Source organism: Haliotis asinina, chromosome 12 (genome assembly GCF_037392515.1).
Source record: "Haliotis asinina isolate JCU_RB_2024 chromosome 12, JCU_Hal_asi_v2, whole genome shotgun sequence".
Taxonomy (NCBI): Eukaryota; Metazoa; Mollusca; class Gastropoda; order Lepetellida; family Haliotidae; genus Haliotis; species Haliotis asinina.
In genome coordinates this window covers 50,393,402-50,418,445 of record NC_090291.1, presented here as the reverse complement: position 1 = coordinate 50,418,445, position 25,044 = coordinate 50,393,402, and the positions used below count along the sequence as shown (strand labels likewise).

Here is a 25,044-nt window from a genome sequence, read left to right as displayed (position 1 = left end):
CAAAATGCAAATAAACTTGGATTTCATTTCATATCTGCTCAAATTGTAGCGATTAGATTTCGCAGTGATATCATGATAAAGTAGGGCTATCTTTAATTTCATCACTATTTATCACTTTTCGATAAATTGCTCAGTAAACATTAACATCAAATACCATATTAATTTATTCTTTCATAATGACATCATCAAGATTGTGTCATAAAAATCAGGGCAAGTGGCTTTCTAAGAAGTTTTTGATCCCATGATGTAAACATGTGTAAACAGGAAATATTCTTGATTGTCTTGGTAGTAATATTAATCAGTGGCTGTTTTGTTTGCACAGTGGTATGATTGTGTTCTGATATAGCCCACATGAGCTACCATTTCAGTCAATCACTGATCGATTACTGAGCTCCTATAATCAATCTACATGACTGGCACCAACATATTTGTAGTCCATCTGACCAAAATACAGAGTCATGACTCTGAAACATTTGCCTTTGAATGTTTTGGGGTCATCCCACAAATGATATCCTTACCTTGTCAGCTTGCTGGGGTCGTGGACAAGGTGTCCAAAAATTCAGATCACAAGGTCCATGGTTCAAATCCAAGCATGGAACTCAGAAATGTTATTGCCACTACACCTGCATTATTAAGAAATCATTTATGTGCTAATGCCAAAACTGCAGCAGGATGAATCGTTCATATTGCACTGAGAATGAAAAGTTAAGCACCAGCCTATTTAAAAATTAGGTGTGAAGCTGTGGAAATGTTTGGCTGAAATAACTGGGAAGACCAATCCATGTTTAGAGAAGGTTTGTCTCGTAACTGATTTAGAGATATCTTAATTGTTTGTATTTACAATTAAAGGAAACATAGTTAACGATATGATGGCGTTGTTTTTTAAAGCAAATTAAGTATTCCTTAGCTTATAAACACTATTAAACATATGCTCCACTTGTCAAAATTTACAGTCATGTGACCATATAACAGTCATTTCTAATTTTCATTTCAATAGATGATGATGTTTTTGAGGAAAACAAAATGGCTGTTTTCCAAAAGCACATACATCCTGTCGGAGTAAAAGATGATTTCAATAATGGTGTTGTTTTTGAACTAAAAGTTACTAAACCAAATTATGATAGTTGTTTTTTGCTGAAAGATTTCCTATGAGACAACCTTTATTGGCAAAATATACTGGGCGGCACTTAACGTTTTATTCTTAGTATATTATAATTATGCCTCTTAGTCTTCCAAGTGTCATTGGCTGTCTTTCTAAACCCAGGAATACCTGACAACAGATGGGAAAATATTTAACATATTTATGGAGGATGGCCGAAGGAAGACAACAGTTACCCCCGAGGAGCCAATGAACAGAGTGGTCTACTCCACCCATACTGACCAGTACGTGGGCTGGCTGCATGATAGCGAGATGCTCTATGTAAGTGGTGTCACCTTAACATTAATCACTTAACCTCTGGAGCATTTAAAAGCCGCGATGATCAACATGCATAGTATGGATATACAAAATTACAATTCCTCTATTACAATGTATGAGACATGTCTGTGCAGATGGTAGCAGTGCCTAACACTGTTTGCAAGTAGTAGTATTTATACCAAAAGCCATGTTCATCTTAATGAAGAAGCTGGCTAGCTGGCTAAATTATTGACCACCTTCATCACATTTACTGTTTCCTGTCAAGACGCAGGTAAGAAAACTGATGACATATGTTCAGAGAAGTGTTATTTCTGGCATTAATATTTTATCGTTAACTGACCTTGCACTGTGTTTCACAAATTTTCTTGTGTTAGCAGAACAGTTATATGTGAAAGATGAGAACCTGAAATGCAGGATTTCTGCTTAATTATTCTGTTGAAAGAGTATACCATTTTTTTTTTATTCACTGGAAGGATAATTTAATTAGTTCAATACTTTGAAATGTTTACCGATGCCACATGCATAGCAAACCATCTCATTATTCTTAATCAGATTGAACAGCATCATGTAGCTCTAATTTTTTTAAGTTTCAGCGCATTAATGATCTTCAGTAACCCATGCTTGTTGTAACAAGCGACTAACGGGATTGGGTGGTCAGTCTTACTCACTTTATTGACACATGTCATCATATTTCAGTTGCATCAATCATATCTCATGCAGATTACTGAATTGTCTCGTCCTGACTGGATTATTTACAGTTTGCTGCCATATAGCTTGACTATTGCTGAGTGTGGCATGAAACTAGAATCACTCACTCACTCTAATTACGTCTATACTGGAATGACATCCAAGTTTAAGACAAAAAAGTGAGTAATCTGTGTCTTCTTCAGTTGCTTGATGCAGACTTTGAGATAATATCCCAGGCCCGATGCCCTGGGAACATCCTGCTGGGAACCTATAACCAGAACACAGGAGAGATGGTGACGCTGGGGTCCCACTTTCTGCAGGTCAGTTACACACAGTCACACACAGTTCTGCTGTAATACAGTCTCAAAGAGTTGTACAGTAACACAGTCACATCCAGTCCTACAGAAGTAGCACAGTAACATCGTCACACATTGTTGTACAGTAATACTGTCATATTGCAGCCATGCACAACACACAATTCTACAGAAGTAGAGTCACACACAGTTTTACAGAAATAATCACACACAGTTGTACAGTTATACAGTCACTCAAAGATGTGCAGTAACACAGTTACACACAGATATAGAGTAATACAGTCACACAAATTTGTACAATAATACAGTCACACACAGATGTACAGTAACACAGTCACACACATTTGTACAGTAATACACTCACACACAGTTGTAGAGTACCACAGTTACACACAGTTGTATGGTAATACAGTCACACAGTTGTACAGAAATACAGTCACACACAGATGTACAGTAATACAGTCACACACAGTTGTATAGTAATATACTCACGCACACTTGTACAGTACCACAGTACACACAGATGTACAAAAATACAGTCACACATGTACACAGATATATGGTAATACAGTCACACAGAATTGTAGAATAATACAGTCACACACACTGACACAGTCACACACAGACATACATAGATGAACACAGTCCAATCAACTCTACAGCTCAACATGGCTTTACACTTTCACGGTCACACATAGTCAACCCAGTCATATAGTAATACAGTCATACAGTCACAGTCACACACAGAGACACAGTCCATGACGGCCACAGAGTCAAACATGGCTTTACATTTTCACACATACTGTGACACAGTCATACACAACCAAGCACGGTCACAAACAGTGACGCATATTCCTGCACATGCTGTTATACACAGTCACACAAAGTCACATACACTTGTACACAGCCAGACACTCTGTCACACATAGTAACATCTTCATTTTCATCCTGTGCATACAGAGTTGGTCATTCCGATACGGAGCACGGCACCTGATCCCCCGACTGACGACCAGGACAGACTTTGGGGATGACAACATGTTTTCTATGATTGTCTTGGAGGAAACAGCCAGTCACACCCAGAGGGCTTTCCTTTCCTGCGGACTTGGTGTTGTGGTCAGTATGGACTTATATGTGTATTTGGCTTGCACACACTTGTATTGTGAAAGAAAACCAAGAGATTTCAATGAGCTTTGGCTGTGTTGGAATTAATTTTTCAAACTTTTTAAACTTTCCTGGAATCATAATAATTTTAATAAAAGTAAAATATATTGTTCAAAGGCATACCCTTGTGGTTAAATCATCCAGGGTTAGAATAATTCCCTCAAAATCTTTGCCTGTTATATTAGCAATTGAATGGATCAAGTGGTGAATCTTGTTAATACTCAGGCCATTTCATGTCCTACCATTTCATGCCTTACCCTGTCCTGCCCTTAGTACCCTGTCATACCCTCCCCACCCTTTCATACCCTGCCCTACCCTTCCACACCCTGCCATAACCTACCCTACCATACCCTGCTGTCATACCCTGCCATACCATACCCTGTCATACCTGTCCTAACCTGTCATACCCTTCCATACCATACCCGTCCATACCTCCGCTACCCTTCCATATCCTGCAATACCATACCCTGTCGTACCCTGACCTACCCTGTTATACCTGCCCTACCCTTCCATACCATACCATACCCTGTCATACCCTTCCATGCTCTGTCATTCCTTGCCATGCCCTGCTCTACCCAATCACACCCTGGCCTACCTTGTCATAACCTGCCATACCCTGTCTTGTCATACTTTCCACACCCTGCCATACCATACCCTGTAAACCTCTGCCCCCTTGTGACTGCCCCCATCTCTAACCCTTTCATACCCTGTCCTACCCTTCTACACCCTAGCTGCCTAACATGCCTTACCCTGTTGTACCCAGTCATATCCTGTCATACCCTATCATATCCTGTCATATCCTGTCATTTCATGTTGTAACCTGTCATACCCTGCAGTTCTTTACTGATTATGTAGCTTGTTAGTACTCAAAGAGCTGATTAAACTATCCCTCCACCTCAGGTGTACAACTTATTTGAGGGCAAGATGCTAGAACATCGCAAGGAACTTCACAGACGCACCATCACTGCCATGACTTTCTTCAATCCTCTCAAGTATCTGGTCACTGGAGCACAGGATGGTTCAAGTATGTCTGTACTGTTGTGGACAATTTATTGTGTTACAATCCTTCACTCTGACCAGCAGCAGCAGCAATTCCATTTGTTGCACAACAGGAATATCACATCCATTATATATTGGTCTGGATGGGATTGGCCTCAGGACTGTATCTGCACTGTACCCTAAATGCTAAATAATGTTCAACTGTTTATTTGAAAAGTTGGAACTGTGCTTAATTCCCCAGACTGATATCTTAATTGTGATAAATTTTGGGACATTGCAGCCTTTGGCTGTCATTTTTCAGTTTGTTACATCTTGAGAGTCTGCTACATTGAAATTGCATCATAATGCTTGGCAAAAAACCATTGTGACATCTTAGCAGATCATATGATCATGTGACATCACTGCTGTCTGTACTACTGAAACTGGTTGGCTGTGCTCTTTACACACAGTACTGTTTATACTAACAGACAAAAAATGGGAGTATTATTCTGAATAATGAAATGAAATTTCACCCAAGTGTCTACTGGTATCAAATACATCAACACTTGTTGGTGAAGTGTAAAATGCTGAGACAAGCTGTTGAATGGGTTGATTGTCAATTTGTTTCAGTCAAAATCTGGGACAATGACTGGCATGTGGTGATGGTGTTTGTGGGCCACCGACGCCTGGTGAACCAACTTGCTGTGTACCCCCATGGACCGTCCATCATCTCCGCCAGCTTGGACTGCACCATCAGGGTGTGGAACATGGAGACCTGTGATGAAGTGGACAGGTATGTGACAGCATCACACAAAGCACTGGCTCCATCAATTGACCACTGTGCTCTTACAAGTATATAGATCCCTGTGGAGAGTCTGGGCTAGATGTAGATCCCTGTGGAGAGTCTGGGCTAGATGTAGATCCCAGGGTGTGAAGAGTCTAGCAGTGCTAGAAGTAGATCCCTGTGGAGAGTCTGTGCTAGACATAAATCAGTGTAGGGAGTCTGGGCTGGAAATATATGTACCTGGACAGTCTAGGCTATAAGTAAGTCCCTGTAAATAGTCTGGGCTAAAATTAGATCCCTGTAGAGAGTCTGGGCTAGAAGAAGATCCCTGGAGAGTCTTGGCTGTAAGCAGATCCCTGTAGTGAGTCTGGGTTAGAAGTAGCTCCCTGTCTGAACTACAATAGGGCCGTGACATCCTTATGTTGTAATGGGATGCTTGTAAGAGGCAACATAGCGATTTAGGCTTGACTGACTGCATGTCAGCCTCACCAGTGTGGATTGTTGGTACTAGTATCAGTCTCAGCAGTATCTGCCATAGTTAGATTGACAGTTGCCAACATAAGCTATAACATTACTGAGTCTTCCATTAAACAACCAGGGCCTAGATTTTAAAGGCTTTCTTAGCACTCAGATAGTCGTAAGTGCCATTCATTAACATTAACTCATGACTGTCTTAGCGCTAAGAGAGCTTCATAAAACTAGGCCCAGAAGGAAAGGATAGACAGATCTTATCCTGAAACTAAAACTCAAAATTCTTGTTTCTGTCAACATAGGAACAACTCATGGTTGCCGGCTTCTTTGTTAATTTCAATCTTATTATAGACTTTATAGTACCATGATTTACCGTATTAGACATCCACATATCAGACTTATAATCCAGGCCACTGTTCCATAAAACAATCTTTGCGTTAAGATTATCATGAGTTCATGTTCAAGAATCCGATTTATGATCACCTCATTGCTACATTCTTTTTGTGGAATGAGGCCCAGAGCACTATCTTCAGGCATGCTTTGCTACAGTGGTTGTACAATCCATATTTCCATTTTACAAATGAGCCTTGTGTTCTAGGATTACCATGAGTGAGCCAGCAGAGGGACTAGGAACCAGCATGCAGTATGACATTTTCCATACATTTGCTGGGAAGAAGGTGGATCTGTGGAGGATTCAACATCTGTATCAGATGCACACAGCTGTTGGGTAAATCATTTATCACTGAATAGGTGTGCAAGTCTGACTGGAAAATCACTCATAAATAACACAGATGAACACAGTTGTCAGATAAATAACACATCCTATATCAGATAGACACAGTTGTCAGGTAAATAACACATCCTATGTCAGATGGACACAGTTGTCAGGTAAATAACACTTGCTGTCTGCCATGCTTCAAAATGCATCATCTTTCCCCAGTCACCGAGTGATGAACATCAAGATGACCACACACCCCAACTTTGTGATGCGAGCAGTACTGATGTGTCGAGACTCCAGTATCCGTATTGTGTCACCACCAACTGGCAACGTTATCACCACCATGCTGATGGATCCAGGCAAACACATCATTGACGCTGCTTATGCCATAGAACAAGGTGATCAATACTGCATAAGAACATAACAGTATTTTGGTTTGTGGTTTTGGTCGTCATTTTTCATGGTAGTATGTTTCACTAAACAAATTTCACTGACCACCATCGCAAAGGTACTGATAACTTAGTAATGGTTGGACTAGTTTTTATCAGTTGTTATATTTGAACTTTTAATGCAATGATTATGTGATGATGATTTTTATGGAGAAGCATGTGCAAATGTATAATGTGTGTGAACCCCGCCACAACCTCCCCCATCCCCCAAACAAAAAACAAAGTATTTATGTACAAAATATGTGACCCTCCCTTCATGTCAGTACTCCCATTCGCCTTTCCCCTTCTCATATTTTTATGTGTATACTTTTAAAACATTTTTGTGTAAAAATTGCTGACCCACATACACCCTAGTATATGTGTACAAAATTGCTGACCCCTACCTCCCCAGAACAAAATAGGTGACCTTAAAAACCATCACACCCTTTCCGCCCTCCAGGCATAAATTATGAACAGTCCCAAAACAATGATTAGTTGACAGTGAAAATTTCTACTGAAATTGTACATCATTGTACCGAATTAACACATTGACTGCCACTCACAGTATAGTTTCTGGTCGAATTTGCCACATTGAGTTATTTCAGATCTATGTCAGTGGTATTTTAAAACAAGTCTTACACATGGCCAAAAAGGCACAAGAACCAGTCGTCTCCTGATGTTCGTTTCTTGTGCTTATTTTGCCAGCATGTGAAACTTGTTATAAAATACCACTGACGTAGCTATGAGACAGACACCATATATGATCTCTGCTAAGTGATATCAACTCATAGTGGTTTATTTTAAATTCAACCAGAGTTCCACAATTTCAATGACCAGCTCTATGAATGACAAAACAAGCTCTCAAACTCCTTAACCACCACCATGATAATAACAAAACACTGCACATGTAAAGGGAGGTAACTGCACGGCTCAGCATATTGTGCCATTTAAAGTATTGCAGTATTTCAAGATCATGTGTTCAAGACCCAGAGGGTTCACAAACTGTCTTTCAGAAGATATATAATGGAAACTTATTGTGCTTGTATGGCTGATTCATACGTGATGGAGAACCAAGACTTTTTCCATCCTAATAGCACAATAACACCACACTGTTTTTCTTGGTACATTTTTCTTAGTCCCAGGTTAGAACTGGTCTTCAGTAACCCATGCTTGTCGTAAGAGGCGACTAAGGACCTGGCGATCAGGCTTGCAGACTTGGTTGACACATGTCATCATGTCCTAGTTGAGTAGATCAATGCTCATGGTGTTGATCACTGGATTGTCTGGTCCAAACTTGATTTTTTACAGACCACTGCCATATAGTGGAATATCGCTGAGTACAGAGTTAACCAAACACCCCACCTTCTTTTCCATGCTCTCTCTCTCCCTTCCCACTATCCTAATCAGTTACACAGTTGTAACTGAATTTTACTATGAGACATTTGTTACAGAGATGCTGTTCACTGTACTTGGTAATGGTGACATCATCAAGTGCCGCACCAACACCAACCCCTGCAGTATGGTCGCACGGTGGAAGTGTCAGAATCCTGACGGTGAGACTCAGCAGGGCACTGGTGCAATACTGTTGCCAGCACACTCACAGATATGTACAGAGGGTGGAATGAACTGTCAATGCATTTAGCACAGACAAACAGACACCTCGAAACTAGCACCAACTTCAGCCTTTTTGCCCCTCTATAAGTGTAATTTGATTATACACAAAAGGATTAGTTTAATAGTATTTGAGTAACAAAGTCCAAGTTCCTGTGTAAACATTAACCTTCAGTTTTACAGAAATACATGTGTTCCCCTAACATTATTCCCAATCCTGACCTTAACAACTGGATTATCATAATAGAGAACCTACTCAGGTTTTCGTGTCTGTTCAGTTGAACATGTAGAAGTCATTTCACCCTCTAAAGGTTTGTATGTTGCCAGATATATCACAACTTTATGTTTTGTGTTTGTTTGTAAGGAGGTATACTGGCTTATCTTTCAAAAATTCTATTTTTCAAAGTTCAATTTTGCACTTCTGTGAACATATGGAGAAATATTGAATACAATAATAACACCTGTTAGAGTTTCAGCTCTATTCCTTTCACAAAGATGAAAAGAACAAGCCGATAACGTGAAATTGTGAAGTTTTCAAAGTAGTAATACTTAATGAGGTAAAAGTTAATATTAGCTCTGACATTTGAAGCCAGTAAATCCTCATTTGCTCATGACTGTGTTTGTTAAACAGTAATAACGTGTGTTGTTGCATGATGTTTGATATGAACATAACTATAATGGTTTCACTAACTGATGATGTTTGCGGTGAGAGTTACGTTGCACCACTTCATGACGTCCAGACACCGTGCTAGTTGAGGTTCACATACGTGTACACCAGGGGGCAGTCATGTGTGCCTGGAGGCGTGTATAGGAATCTAGCCAATCAGGGTCCGTCTCATGTCTCACTTACAAAACTCTATTTGCATTGGTTGTTTGAATGGCCGTTTTGGAGGTGATGCTCTTTATTACATAATTTGTGTGAATAATATAGGAAATCATTCTTTTCAAAATTTTATGAACCTTTTTTTGTTGAGCATTATAACAAATCAAGGATGTGTGATATTAAATGGTTCCAGGTTATTTGACAGAAAAGAGTTATGATGTCAGGATTGATTCAAATGATTTTCCCAGACTGTCTAAATTCTAACAATATCCCTTCCATTATTATATCTGTGGCTGCCAATACAGTTTTAGGACACTTACCCAACCCCAGACCCCCAAACCCTACAGCAGATATAGTATTTTGAACAAATATATATGTATATATTTCCAGTTCCCAAAGCGACTTGGCAGAGCATGTATGTTAACATGTTAGGTGTGTGAAACAGAAGGAGTGCACACCCATCAACCCCATTCTGGATCTGCCCATTTGACCCCTGACCCCCAGCCCCCACAGTGTATGATGGTCTGATTTGAAGTTGTCACTGGGCATCATCCAATAGCCATGCCACTTCTGTATCCAATGCAATGAGATGTTTCTGAGTTTTGTAACTGAGACTAAAGTAGAGACGATCCAGTCACTGTCCTATTGATGAGGTGCAGGCAGTAGATGCTAGATGTACAGGAACTAGTTTTCAACTATGAGTAGCTTGAGAAATGCCAGTAGCAAATGGCTGGTATAAGCATACTGTTTGTCCACACACAGGGATTTACCTGTGCCATTTGTGATGATTCCCAGGTCATTAGGAGTCTCCGAAGGATACTAATTGTGTCAACAACAAAACAGTAGTGTAGAGGCACAATATTCAATGTAGTGTGCTTGAAAAAGTGACCAACTTTCAGACCAGTCTGTAAGTAACCTTTGTAAGAAGCCCATATTCTGACTCCAAATTAATGTGACAGTCTATGTCTTTAGTATTGGTAGATTTTATCAAATAAACCCAGGGATGGCGAAAAGGATATTGACACAAAAAGTAAAATGCTTTGATGGCTGAATCTGAATAGGTAAAAAAAAAGAGGAATTTTTGGCCTCCCCAGGAATTCAATGAGTGTCAATGAAAATTAAGCATATTCATGAAGATTAGCATTGTTCATTATTGGACTATTTAGTTTTTACATAGTTTGTAAGTTCAGGTGTGCATGGTTTTACAGTGAAGAAGTAAAGATCAAAAGTCAAATACATAAGCCAATGCCACTGAAGTATGATGGGAGTTACCTGCCCTTTGTATACCAATAATTCTGATTGCCCTTGATATATCAGGGCAAAAAGATCAAGTGCAGAATTAATGAGAAACAAGAGAGAAATTCTTCCCAAACTTTTTGAGCTTTTAAACAATCCAAAGGTTTCGTGGACAGACCAGGTAACCCATGTAACAATTGGATCCTTCTCTTTTGTCATCATTGTATCTTTTGTGTGTATTGCTAGTTATGGCGTTACCTATTGGTTTGTCAGATCTACGTTTGCACCTTACGAACCACCATATTTTATACTACTGTAATTTTGTGCCTGTGATGTCATATAACATCTTGTTACTCACCCAAACTAAGTATGTCCACAGCTAACACAGACCCCAACCCTTATAATATCACTTGTACCCCTGCAAAGTTGTCAATAAGTACTCATTTTACAGTGTGCTGTTTGTGTTTATTTGCTGTGCAGTATTTGTACATGTAGAGTTGAAGATTGCTTATAGAGGTATTTGTCTTTTATTCATGTCTGTAGTTGTGTTCAGTGTCCGTATACCCCGCACTTTATTTTTGGACAATGAAGTAGCAGAAAATAGAAGTTTTTTTCAGGTTAAACATACCTGGGGGAAGATATGGCATTTCCATGAAGTTATTACTTTAAAATCAGGTCACATGACAGAGGTTTTTCAGAGATGCTGGGGTGGCCGACCTTCATAGGTTGATCTATCCTCATCAGTCCAGGTCACTGTGTTCTTGGCTCCGACATATCACCGGAAAACACTTGTGACTCAGAAATTTACCATTTGAACAAAAATTGAAAATTGTAAAGAAATAACACAAGCATGCAACACTGTTAGAAAATATGTGGGTGTCTGTTCTGTAACTTGTGTAGTCCATTCTAACACAGGAGTCAGTTAATGTGGTTGTGCATGGGTGTACTTCGGACACAGATGGTTCAAATGTGTAAGACACATCTTTTCACAAGGGTGTGTCAGTTGAACAAACCACAAACCAATTGGCATGGGTTTGAATCCCAGATTCATCCTGACATGGTCTGCCAGACCTGTTGCACTGAGGTGGTAACTCTTTACAAACTCTTTGGGCTATTTTTCCAAGATAATCTAACTGGAAAAATCTGACATTATCTTAAAAGTCATCTTAGACACAAATAGATGTAGGTAAAAAGAAAAGTCTATCAGACAACCACACATTCCCCTTGTCAATGTCATGTATGTCTTTCTGTATGGCATGAAACCAAATAGGTGGGTGAAGACATATATAGCAGGACACAGGCAGGGCATATGGAGGAGGGTGACCAGACATTGTCTGGGTAGAAGGCACGAGTTTAGCTTTTGCTGCATTCTGCAATATTCAATCAACAGCAATCAGCAGCAATCAACAGCATGAGCATCAATCTACACAACTGGTAAACAATGACGTGTCAACCAAATCAGCGAGTCTGACCACCCAATCCTCGTAAGTCACTTCTTGTGACAAGTATGAGTTACTGAATACAAATTCTAAGCAGATCTTTATGGAGTCCAGATAGAGGGCAGATGGAGGAAGGTAGATATTGCATGACATATTCAAGGTAGATCTAAGATGCTCTGTAGAATGTCTGTAGTTTTCCAGGGATATGAAACAGTTTAGCACACAGAAGCCCCAGATTGTATCATATGAACATATTTGCACCTTATTGATTAAAATATCAAATCCACAAACAAACTGGGCTGGACGTGTCAGTAGATAAAAGAAAGGCATAAGATAACAAGTGAACTGCAAACGGAAATTAGTACATATGGTCTCTGTAGAAACATTTGTTGGACCTCAATTCAGCCAAATAATCCAATAACAGATCTGACTAAGATCTAATTCTTCATACTCCTTTTCTCACTGATATGATGATTTTTTCTTATGAACATATGGTGGGTAGATGGGAATTGAAGAAGTGAAATAAAAGATGTTTCCTGTCCTCTATTGTAAAATGTGTTTATAATGCCATGACTGTAAGCATTGTATGTTCAACTGGTGAGCACACTTTACATGGTGGGAAATAGCATTAAGTCAATATTTTAATCCTTTTATCATATGAGTATTCTAAAGTAGAACTCTCTACACCAACATTTAGTACAATTTTCAGAGTATGAAACTCCCCAAAATTTCAGAGAGACCACAGGCTGGTTAGATGTAAAACTTCCCAGCCCTTACCAAAACTTACCTGCCCACATAAAATTACTTATACAAATGTCTGAATTTTAACCCAACCATTGCGCATGTGAATTTGGAAATTGGTTGTCTGTTTTGAAAATAACTCGTCCTGAGCATTGGGCATCAGGTATTTTGAATGCTTCCTTAGTTTTAACGATTATCCCCATGTTGATATTGATGATGAGTCCTTGTGTTGTGGGTCGTCTGCAGATATGTGTAACTATCTGCTGGTGTATGAGTATGTGGTGGACTCCACGGCTAGACATGATATCTGGGCGCTCATGAAGAAGGGCGTGGCCACTCGTAGCATAGCAAACCTAGCTCCTTCCAAACAAAGCCGGAACAGGACCCTCCTCCTGGGAGGACGGAAGGATGGCTACATCTGTGTGTTCAACTGGGAGACTGGAGCTGTTGACTTCAAGGTGGAGGTGAGTCTGACTTGAGTCTTGGGTAACATACAATTTCTCTCATGTCATCTTCTCTTTTTATTTACAGCATGGAAGAAGGACATGCTTGTGATGTATTCCTTTCATTTCTTTTGGCCAGACCATTGTTTAGCAATACCTTTTATATATTAGAATATGCTTGTTTTGAATAATTCTTGGAGCAAACCAGCATCATCTTCTGGCCTCCCACAACAGAGCAATTGTCACCAAATACTGGTACATTCTTTCAGTAAAAATTATGTAATTGTTGATGTTTTCCAAATGTTTTCAGATTTTTATTATTATTTGCCTAATGTATATACCAGTAGGTAATCCCACCACAGACCATTCATGGTGTGTGTGCAGGATAGTAAATTCATCAGATATGGTTCTGTGAACCTGACACTTTCCTTCACAAAATCGGTGAGATGTTCATGATGATATGACAGTGAGGAACATGTTTCTGTGACAGGCACATGGCAGCAAGGGTGTCCTCAACATGATCGCTAACTCCAGGGCTGACCAGGTCATATCAGCAGGCATGGGTAGGTGAACTCTGATACCTGTCTGTATGCACATCTGACAGAACCTCAGTATAATGTCATATCTGGTGAACTTTGTAACTAACACTTTTCTGCTTCAAGGATTCTAAATATTGTCAGTGAGCAAAATATTCCTACCAGTGATATTAATTTCTGCCTATCCAGGTCTGAATGTGAATGAAAGGTTGCTCTCGTATTTTGTTGTGGAAAGTACAGAAGTGCATGGTTCTTCAGAGTGCCATGATGTTTATATATCAAAATGGAGTTCCATCAGAGGTTGTTTTATTAATGTGTGTTTTCTTTTGTCCAAATTCTCTGTCTGTCTGTAATCATTTTGTTTCTGGAGCATAGCTCCAAAACTGTTCTATATTTTTTAAACAAAATTGGTAGAAATTTATCAAACAGAACCTGAAGTGGTCCCTTTTGCTATTCAGTGGTTTTTATTTATTTTTTTCTTGGTTTCCATGAAAACATTTTGGACAGTCTCAAAATGGAGGGGCCAAATTCATTTATGGAGCACAATTCAAGAAACATTCACTATCTTTCTACAGGACTTGCAGATAAACCAAAAATATCTTGCAATGGTGCCTTTTGCTGTTTACAGATTTGGGGCATATACATTTTCCTGATTTCCATGGAGACAGTTTGGACTTTGCCTAGAAACATCAAGTTGGACTTTAACTGTCAGATGATTTGTTCTTTCAAATTTATGGGGACCGCTGGGATTTGTCATTTTCTCATGACTCTTGTTTACATTTGAGTTATGTGAATGGGTCTGCAGCCTTAATGCTAATTCCTACACTGTACAATACTTATGTGTCTTTGTAAAGCCATGTTACTTCTGGGTTGCAGATAACGTGATCAAGGTGTGGCGATTGTACCCATTTGCCCAGGAGGCACTGACTCCACTCATGTCCTTCTACTGCGCCCACACACCCTCGTTCATGACCACCATCAAGACTCGACTGTGTGTGGCCTTCCAGGACCCTTCCACCGCCACCTTCAGCACCGTCCTCTATAACCTTAAAGATAAAGGTAGGACCTTCACCTATACATGTACCATGAGAACACTGTGTATGAAGGCTCACGGTGATACCTTAGCATAGCAACATATGGTAAGGATTTACATCTTCTTATTACTCACCACACAACACCTCCAGGCTACTCCTTGCCCTTTCATTCACCTGATGAAGGGGCAAGGAATAGACCAGAAACGTAGTTTTGTAAATGTTAAAGAAATTGTAACTCCATGCCATGTGTTGTCAAGTTACCTCCCAACAATGAGTTTTTATACCTTGTTATTGTGGATCTCCAGGCTTTTTCCCAATTTTGTAATGCTGGATCTTCTTGGTTGTTCTCAACCTTGTGTTTCTGCAACCCCCTACTATATGTCCCAACCCTGATATTGTGGACCTTGTTTTTTAGGATCCTGTTAATGTGAGCCTTATTTTCCTTATTAGTCATTCATTCTGGATCAAAGTAACCATGATCTCATAAGCCAGGCCATGTCAATGTCATCTCTCCCTAGAAGGCTTTTGTTAGTGGTTCAGATTTAGCTGTTGTGTGAAACATTGTAATTTATGCTAATTTTTATTTATGAATTTTGGATTGTTTTGTTACCATCTTGTTAATACAGACATCTTGAATGAAAGTCGTGTTCATTTCTCTACTCTATGTTATGGAAATCTCCTTGCAAAAATTCTCATATTGTTCTTAATATGCAATGTTTCAGTTTCCATATGTCCCAGCATTTTGACATTGATAATGCTGAAATGTAAAGAAATTTAGCCGAGGAAGGTTTCAGTGTATCAAACATGCTGTATATCAGTAATAATATCTAATACCAATAACTGCAGGCTGCATACCATTCTATCAAGAATATCAAAACCTTTCATTATAATTTGCCACTGGTTTCAATTACCCTAAATTCATCACACCTTGTCGATCACCATGCTTTGATCCATCCTCACTTTGTCATGGAAACCAAACTGCCATCACTTCATATTATTGTTACCACTATTTTTGCTTTAGTGGATAATCAAGATTGAATGTTTGCTGACCTTGACTACTGTTGGTAAACCTACAGAATACCTGATACCTTCGCCAGCATTGAAAGCAGTTTACTTATAGTTAGGGTTAGGGTAAATGTTTAGGGTTAGGGTTAGAGAAAGATTTAGAGTTTGAGTAAGGTTTACGGTTACGATTACGGAGATGTGACACTAAACAATATGGCTGGTAGGTATCCGGAATTCTGTAGGTGTACCCTACTGATGTTGCTTCTGCATGTAACCTCAGTAACAGAGCTTGTTCTGGACCAATCACTGAGAAAACTTGATATCTCCTCCTCCCATACAACCCTTCAAATCCTTGCTCTGGTCTGTACATGTACATGTAGTACATTTAGCCTCACAGAAAATTTTATCATGTTTTCTTGTCTTCATTTCTCATTATTTTGTTGATTTCCTACCATTTATTATGTTCCCTCTAGTTTTTGCATCAACTGAGTCGGACAAAATGGATGCTTTCAGTGAGGAATGGTTTTATAACTAACAGAGTGAAGTTTGTCCATTAACATATTTGATGTGCACACACGAGTTGACATGCAATGTCTGACTAATCCTGTTGTTAATTTGACCTGACCGAGCACTGGCATCAAATCTGCCATTCAGACCCACTGGGCATGCTGTTCTCTGGGATAATCTTGGTGAATATGTATTCATATGTATATGTGTAATATGTATATGATCATACACTTTATGTCGACCATTATTTCTGTATATTGTAGTGTAATGACAGTGCCTGATTAATGCCTGTTCATCCTTTACTTGTTGCGAAAGTGTGCCATCCATCATTTGGCCACTATTTGCCATTGACTGAATCAAAGAATTCTAGGCTAAAAGGATAAAGAATGAGATACAAGTAAATAAAATCTACTTAATTCTGCACAATCTTTTGGATATATCTGCGTTTCTCTCGAAGTTTTAGAGATTTAGTTTTACTTAGGTATCATAGGCTGGGAAAAGGACAAAACACTAGATCTGGTCTTTCTTCACATGGAGCAAACACTGGCACCGTCCAAATATGTCTTGGCCTTTTCCGGTTTCCATAGTTATTTGTTATGACAAAGCAATTATATGATGATGTTCAGGTTAAGTGTATTTATTTCCTCACCTGGTTTATTTGTCCATGTGATTCTCCAATATGACATTCACCATTGTAGACTGTGGTGTACAACAAAATTAAAACACTCACTCACTCATTCACCATTCACTCATTTTTTTCAGTCACTCAGCTCAGTTGCTGGACTGCACTTTCACTCACTGCTAATTGAATATGATGTGGATCCGGTAACACAAACACTGTTTTTGTTTACAGGAAACAAACAATGTTTTAGCTGTGTTCACCATGTTTCAGCACAATCACTTTTTCTCTGAAGAGACCTGTAACAGTGGTTACCCAAATGCTATCTTAACTTTATAAACCTTTCTCCTGCAACTGGTATAATATGATTTTGAGAAAATGGTGTTCCTTTATCAAATCTTAGACATCATAAATCTTATCAATAATACACATATCATGTACTTGTACCAACACTGAGTATAGTATTGTATTAAAATAAGGACACTAAAATATGTCCATTTGTTAACTACAAGGTTGAAAATATCCTGGTTCACATTTTTCATACGATGCCCAACGTGTAAAATATCACTTTATCATGGTGATGTGACGTCATGTACAATGCTATGATGTCATGTTTCTTTCATGACAGTGTGTTTTACACGTGGCAATGATGGGTAGCCAGTGCATGTTTGAAAGCAGATTTGGGTTTATTTTCAGCCTTTTTGATAATAAATAAAACATTATGTTCGTGCCCAGCTTATGCTATGTTTACAACACACACTTGTGCCTACATATCTGTATTTATCACACAGTGGATAGTATTCGCAGCAGGACAAAGTCAGTGAATATTTTCCTTATCTGTTGTCACATACGGACATCAATGCAAATTAGAGAGGTCATATGCAAATTTTAGTGACTACTTTCACAGTGTAAACAAACATGGCATCAAGGGTTATCGGTCGTGTCCAGATTAACGGCTGTGGCTACAGTACTGTCAGTGCTTTGATCTCAGTAAAGTCACGTCTGGTTATGGTAGACGAAGTAGATTACAAAGCAAAGATAGAAGTAAATCATAGGCTTACGAAGATACCAACATCACTTCCCCGATTGACTGTCAGTGTTTTGATCTCAGTAAAGTCACGTCTGGTTATGGTAGACGAAGTAGATTACAAAGCAAAGATAGAAGTAAATCATAGGCTTACGAAGATACCAACATCAGTTCCACGATTGACTGTCAGTGCTTTGATCTCAGTAAAGTCACGTCTGGTTATGGTAGACGAAGTAGATTACAAAGCAAAGATAGAAGTAAATCATAGGCTTACGAAGATACCAACATCAGTTCCACGATTGACTGTCAGTGTTTTGATCTCAGTAAAGTCACGTCTGGTTATGGTAGACGAAGTAGATTACAAAGCAAAGATAGAAGTAAATCATAGGCTTACGAAGATACCAACATCAGTTCCCCGATTGACTGTCAGTGCTTTGATCTCAGTAAAGTCACGTCTGGTTATGGTAGACGAAGTAGATTACAAAGCAAAGATAGAAGTAAATCATAGGCTTACGAAGATACCAACATCACTTCCCCGATTGACTGTCAGTGCTTTGATCTCAGTAAAGTCACGTCTGGTTATGGTAGACGAAGTAGATTACAAAGCAAAGATAGAAGTAAATCATAGGCTTACGAAGATACCAACATCAGTTCCACGATTGACTGTCAGTGCTTTGATCTCAGTAAAGTCACGTCTGGTTATGGTAGACGAAGTAGATTACAAAGCAAAGATAGAAGTAAATCATAGGCTTACGAAGATACCAACATCAGTTCCACGATTGACTGTCAGTGTTTTGATCTCAGTAAAGTCACGTCTGGTTATGGTAGACGAAGTAGATTACAAAGCAAAGATAGAAGTAAATCATAGGCTTACGAAGATACCAACATCAGTTCCACGATTGACTGTCAGTGTTTTGATCTCAGTAAAGTCACGTCTGGTTATGGTAGACGAAGTAGATTACAAAGCAAAGATAGAAGTAAATCATAGGCTTACGAAGATACCAACATCAGTTCCACGATTGACTGTCAGTGTTTTGATCTCAGTAAAGTCACGTCTGGTTATGGTAGACGAAGTAGATTACAAAGCAAAGATAGAAGTAAATCATAGGCTTACGAAGATACCAACATCAGTTCCACGATTGACTGTCAGTGTTTTGATCTCAGTAAAGTCACGTCTGGTTATGGTAGACGAAGTAGATTACAAAGCAAAGATAGAAGTAAATCATAGGCTTGTGAAGATACCAACATCAGTTCCCCGATTGACTGTCAGTGCTTTGATCTCAGTAAAGTCACGTCTGGTTATGGTAGACGAAGTAGATTACAAAGCAAAGATAGAAGTAAATCATAGGCTTACGAAGATACCAACATCACTTCCCCGATTGACTGTCAGTGCTTTGATCTCAGTAAAGTCACGTCTGGTTATGGTAGACGAAGTAGATTACAAAGCAAAGATAGAAGTAAATCATAGGCTTGTGAAGATACCAACATCAGTTCCACGATTGACTGTCAGTGTTTTGATCTCAGTAAAGTCACGTCTGGTTATGGTAGACGAAGTAGATTACAAAGCAAAGATAGAAGTAAATCATAGGCTTGTGAAGATACCAACATCAGTTCCCCGATTGACTGTCAGTGCTTTGATCTCAGTAAAGTCACGTCTGGTTATGGTAGACGAAGTAGATTACAAAGCAAAGATAGAAGTAAATCATAGGCTTACGAAGATACCAACATCAGTTCCCCGATTGACTGTCAGTGCTTTGATCTCAGTAAAGTCACGTCTGGTTATGGTAGACGAAGTAGATTACAAAGCAAAGATAGAAGTAAATCATAGGCTTACGAAGATACCAACATCAGTTCCCCGATTGACTGTCAGTGCTTTGATCTCAGTAAAGTCACGTCTGGTTATGGTAGACGAAGTAGATTACAAAGCAAAGATAGAAGTAAATCATAGGCTTACGAAGATACCAACATCACTTCCCCGATTGACTGTCAGTGCTTTGATCTCAGTAAAGTCACGCCTGGTTATGGTAGACGAAGTAGATTACAAAGCAAAGATAGAAGTAAATCATAGGCTTACGAAGATACCAACATCACTTCCCCGATTGACTGTCAGTGCTTTGATCTCAGTAAAGTCACGTCTGGTTATGGTAGACGAAGTAGATTACAAAGCAAAGATAGAAGTAAATCATAGGCTTGTGAAGATACCAACATCAGTTCCCCGATTGACTGTCAGTGCTTTGATCTCAGTAAAGTCACGTCTGGTTATGGTAGACGAAGTAGATTACAAAGCAAAGATAGAAGTAAATCATAGGCTTACGAAGATACCAACATCAGTTCCCCGATTGACTGTCAGTGCTTTGATCTCAGTAAAGTCACGTCTGGTTATGGTAGACGAAGTAGATTACAAAGCAAAGATAGAAGTAAATCATAGGCTTACGAAGATACCAACATCAGTTCCCCGATTGACTGTCAGTGTTTTGATCTCAGTAAAGTCACGTCTGGTTATGGTAGACGAAGTAGATTACAAAGCAAAGATAGAAGTAAATCATAGGCTTACGAAGATACCAACATCAGTTCCACGATTGACTGTCAGTGCTTTGATCTCAGTAAAGTCACGTTTGGTTATGGTAGACGAAGTAGATTACAAAGCAAAGATAGAAGTAAATCATAGGCTTACGAAGATACCAACATCAGTTCCACGATTGACTGTCAGTGTTTAAGCGAGAAATTGGCACAGGAATCCAGGTGCACAATTTCATGTGAACATTACAGTGCATTTGTTGTTCAAAGGGTCAACTGAAGGCTCCTGAAGTTCCATGGGAGTTTGTCCTTATTTTTCAAACGTAAGCTTCGTTGACAACAATACATACTTTAACATAAAAACTTACTAGGGAACTAGATGGCCTAATGCATTCAGCTGAGTGATGAAGAGAAAGTATGTCACTGGGTTTGTGACGTCACATATTACTACACACGTTTTTGTGATGTCATAGATATACAGGCACATCCCACAAAGTTTAATTTCATAATCTGTGGAAAAAGAAATTGCAATTTTTTAAATGATAAAATAAGAATGCCATTGTATGATTACTAGGTTTTCACACTTGTTTGTTTGGGGATTGTTAATATCCTCCATTAGGAATGAACACTATGTATTTAGCTTGCCAAGCCTCACTAAATACAATGTTTGTTCCTAATGCAGGATATTAACCATTCCAAAACACACTCTCATGATAACCAATATATCCCTCGCTCTTGCTCTGGAAATACCGAAATTTATGCACTGATGTTGTAAACATATATAGTATGACATGGGCACAAATATGATCCCCTCCATACATCACACCAGGAGTCATATTGTGTCCTGGTATCAACATTATGCATTCTATTATGTTTGTGTATAAACACTTAATACGGTATTGTGGCCATATATCAACATGGAAGCTAACCGTGAAGATCTGGGTTTGAATTAGGAGATAAGCACTCTGACACATGTATTCCCATTGTGGAGACTGATACTCATTATGTTGACCACTAGATTGCCTGGTCCAGACCACCATTCTATAGCTGGAATTTTGCTGGAGTGTGGCATAAAATCAGTTACCAAAACAAACAAACAGGACAAAAGTATGGTGTAATGTCCCCATTTAACAATAAGTATGGTAAGCGTGTCTTTCTATCAACAGTGTTTTGTATTATGTCCCTATATGAACACTTTGCATCATGTGTCACTAATCATCGTATGTCAGGACATTCTATAATGTCACTGTTCTTGTCTTATTTAGATCGGTTTGATCACAAGCCAGACGATGACCACTTTGACCTGATCACAGGGATGACTTCCTGTCCACGGATGAAACTGTTTGCTACCAGCAGCATGGATGGCACCATCCGCATCTGGAATGAAACCAATACTCTCACCAGGTGAGGTCAAAACTCATCACAGGTAATGTGAGGTAAAGGGTGAGGTTAAAATTCTCACCAGGGAAGGAAAGGGTGAGCTCAAAATTCTCACCAGAGAAAGCAAAGGGTGTATAAAAGTTCTCACCAAAGAAGGTAAATATGACTATGAGGTAAAAGTTCTCACCAGGGAAGGTTTCGGTGAGGTCAAAATTCTCACCAAGGAAGATAAAGTATGAGGTCAAAATTCTCACCAAGGAAAGCAAAGGGTGAGGTCTAAGTTCTCACCAAGGAAGGTAAAGGGTGAGGTCAAATTCTCACAAGGGAGGGTAAAGGGTGAGGTCAAAGTTCTCACGAAAGGAGGGTAAAGGGTGACGAAAAAGCTCTCATCAGGGAAGGTAAAGGGCGAGTTAAAAATATTCATCAAGGAAGACCAAAGGGGAGGTAAAAACACTCATAAACACTCTTTTAGTGAAAAGGCTCTTCAAATAGGATACTCACTCTCATCAGATACATTAAAAGATTGAAAGATATAAGACTCACTTCACTCCTACACTGAAAAGTGATTTTATACATTCAAGGGTAAATGAGGAAGATAAAGTACACAATATGTGTGAAGAATTGACAATGACTTAACACCAGTTAGTTCTACCACCATGTCGAGTGTAATAATGTATAATATGGCTTGGATTGATGGTCATTCTGTTGACCAAAGATTTGCCCAGTCACAAGCGTTTTCCTGAGATACACAGGGGCAGATAACTCTTTTCATTCCTGTCCATACTTCTCTATCATACCTAGACCTGTGAAGGTCCAGGCTAGAGTAGGTCTTCAGGAACCCAGGCATGCCACAAAAGGTGACTATACTTGTCATAAGATGGCGACTAACAGGATTAGGTTGTCAGACTTGCTGACTTGCTGATTAGGTTGTCAGACTTACTGACTTGGTTGACGCCTGTCATCAGTTCAGAATTGTACAGATCAATGTTCATGCTGCTGATCACTGGATTGTCTCAATTATTTACAGACCGCCGCCATATAGTTGGAATATTGCTGAGTTCAGGGTAAAACTCACACTGAAATTGTATTGAAAATTCTTCTATCTTCTTTTAAGTAGTATGTAATTTAGTAAACACTTTTCCCTGAATATAGCATGTTTAAGAATAACAGATGTAATTTCTTTCTTCAGGTTGTTGCGTCTGAACACAACACCACTTAGTATAGGGTTCTGCAGCCACAAAGGAGATCTTCTTCTTGGAACTGGGGATCATCTCTTCAAAATACCACATGAGAGATGTAAGTCAGCTATGGCCAGGGAGAAAGATGGTTGTTACTCTTCTCTTTGTCTTTGGCCTCATTTTGACCATAAATTTCTTGTTTGGTAAGTTATTTTTACAGAAATGAGCAGCACTGAAGGTAGATTGGTAGTTAAGGAATTTGTTCATCATGCTGAAGACCAAAGTCTGATTCCCTACTTGAATACATTTTCTGGTTATATTGGAATGCAGTGGAAGCTGTCCAAACCGGCACTCACTGGACTGAAGAAATAGTCTGGTTTAGACAATGTGCTAGATTGTAGACCTGATAATAAATGTACAATTTATGGATGGGACTGAGATTTTATGCCGGTCTTGACAACTTGCTGGATTGGACACATACTGGTTTTGACAGCCTCCACTGTATTTCTAAAAGGGGAGTAAAACCCAACTTACTCTCTTATGAAAAAAAAGAACTTGACTGATACTTATCTTATATCATGAAAGTATCCCGAATTTGTGACTTCCAGACTATGTCTATGACTATGTACTGTTTCACTTTGGACGTGGGAGCTTCAGTATTACGTCACTGGCTTGACTGCATTGTCATGTCATCACCCTTCATATGAACACTTTTATACAAAGATGAGCAAGACAACACTTGTAGACGTTTGCTAAAGGTTGTGCTTGATTACTGCTAGTTTGTCTTGAACCAAACCCAGAATGTATTTGTATGATTTCACTGTTCTAATAATTATGTGTGTTTAAAGTTCTACCACGAGCCTACAAGTTCCGCATGGTGTCAATGAAGTTTGAAGAAGAGCCAAGTGAGGAGCCAATCGCCTATGATGACAACCTCCTGAACATGCTCAGCAAACAGGATGTCAAGAGACTGAAAAACTCCAAATCGTCCTTCAAGTAAGAAGCTGTTTTAGTTGTTCTGCTTGTTGACTGTGGGGATAAGATTGTCCTCTTTAAGCCCTTGGAAACCCATTTCTCTGCAACCTGTGAAGATCCAGGGTAAAACAGGTCTTCAGCTACTCATACTTGGAAGAAACAGAGATTATGCTTGTCGTAAGAGGCAAATGATCAGGCACAGCAAATTGGTTGACACAAGTCATCGGTTCAGATTGATGTTCATGCTGTCGATCACTGGACTGTCTGGTCCTGACTTGATTATTTTCAAACTGCTGCCATATAGCTGGAATTTTGTTCAGTGTGGCGCAAATCTAAACCCACCTACTCATTCATTATCTCAGCACTTCCTGTTGTTGCACAGTTTTGCTGTCCATGGTGGAAAGAGGTGGATGCAGTCTGTGCATGCTTTTCCTTGTTTTCCTATACTGATCTATAAAGTTGCGTAAAAATAGTTGCGTTTCTTTTGCTGTCAGTATATTTGAGAAGTGTCTTGCTCAAGGGAAACAACTCTTTCAGGTTTAATGGCTGGTTGTCTTGCAGGAGCTACCCTGCAACTCATTACAGATGTTCATCTTTATTTACTTTGCCTACAAACCAAAGAATAACAAATAATTTTTATTTTGTCTAATTTTCCTGATGCTTTGTAAACTCAGTATGTGATATATTCTTTTTTTGCCTTTTCCTGATTGATCAACATTTTGACAACTCAGATAGACAGTAGGTGGTTAGCAAAGCATGACACAGTTGTTTGTACACCATGCAATCAGCCACCAGTTCCACTGTCCAAACTCATGAAAATTACAGGCCACTGTTGTTGAATTCCCCACAGCATAAAACAACATTCTCTCAAACATTCAGTCCGTCTCAAATGTTGGTTGATAAATCTCATACGTTTCAGGTTTGAGCATTTTGTTGACCTTCTGTCAGCAGAAGAGGAACAGGAAGTGGTGAAGGAGAAGACAGTGAAGAAGGAGGTTTGTGACCACACCTAGAT

The 25,044-nt window shown here is 39.2% G+C and overlaps 1 protein-coding gene across 2 annotated transcripts in view; it reads left to right on the top strand.

Annotated features, from left to right (window-relative positions):
• Positions 1–25,044, top strand: part of LOC137258875 (WD repeat-containing protein 97-like) — a 44,616-nt gene that overhangs the window by 4,468 nt on the left and 15,104 nt on the right. Inside the window, exons 3-18 of one of the 2 annotated variants that reach the window (XM_067796570.1) lie at positions 1,265–1,420; positions 2,308–2,424; positions 3,379–3,531; positions 4,480–4,603; positions 5,188–5,350; positions 6,411–6,539; positions 6,753–6,928; positions 8,410–8,511; positions 13,055–13,272; positions 13,742–13,814; positions 14,664–14,846; positions 16,300–16,338; positions 21,762–21,900; positions 23,066–23,172; positions 23,903–24,050; positions 24,949–25,024. In XM_067796570.1, coding sequence (XP_067652671.1) covers positions 1,265–1,420; positions 2,308–2,424; positions 3,379–3,531; positions 4,480–4,603; positions 5,188–5,350; positions 6,411–6,539; positions 6,753–6,928; positions 8,410–8,511; positions 13,055–13,272; positions 13,742–13,814; positions 14,664–14,846; positions 16,300–16,338; positions 21,762–21,900; positions 23,066–23,172; positions 23,903–24,050; positions 24,949–25,024 — 2,103 coding nt within the window. The remainder of the gene's footprint in view (positions 1–1,264; positions 1,421–2,307; positions 2,425–3,378; positions 3,532–4,479; positions 4,604–5,187; positions 5,351–6,410; positions 6,540–6,752; positions 6,929–8,409; positions 8,512–13,054; positions 13,273–13,741; positions 13,815–14,663; positions 14,847–16,299; positions 16,339–21,761; positions 21,901–23,065; positions 23,173–23,902; positions 24,051–24,948; positions 25,025–25,044) is intronic. The other variant, XM_067796571.1, reaches the window with a different exon arrangement.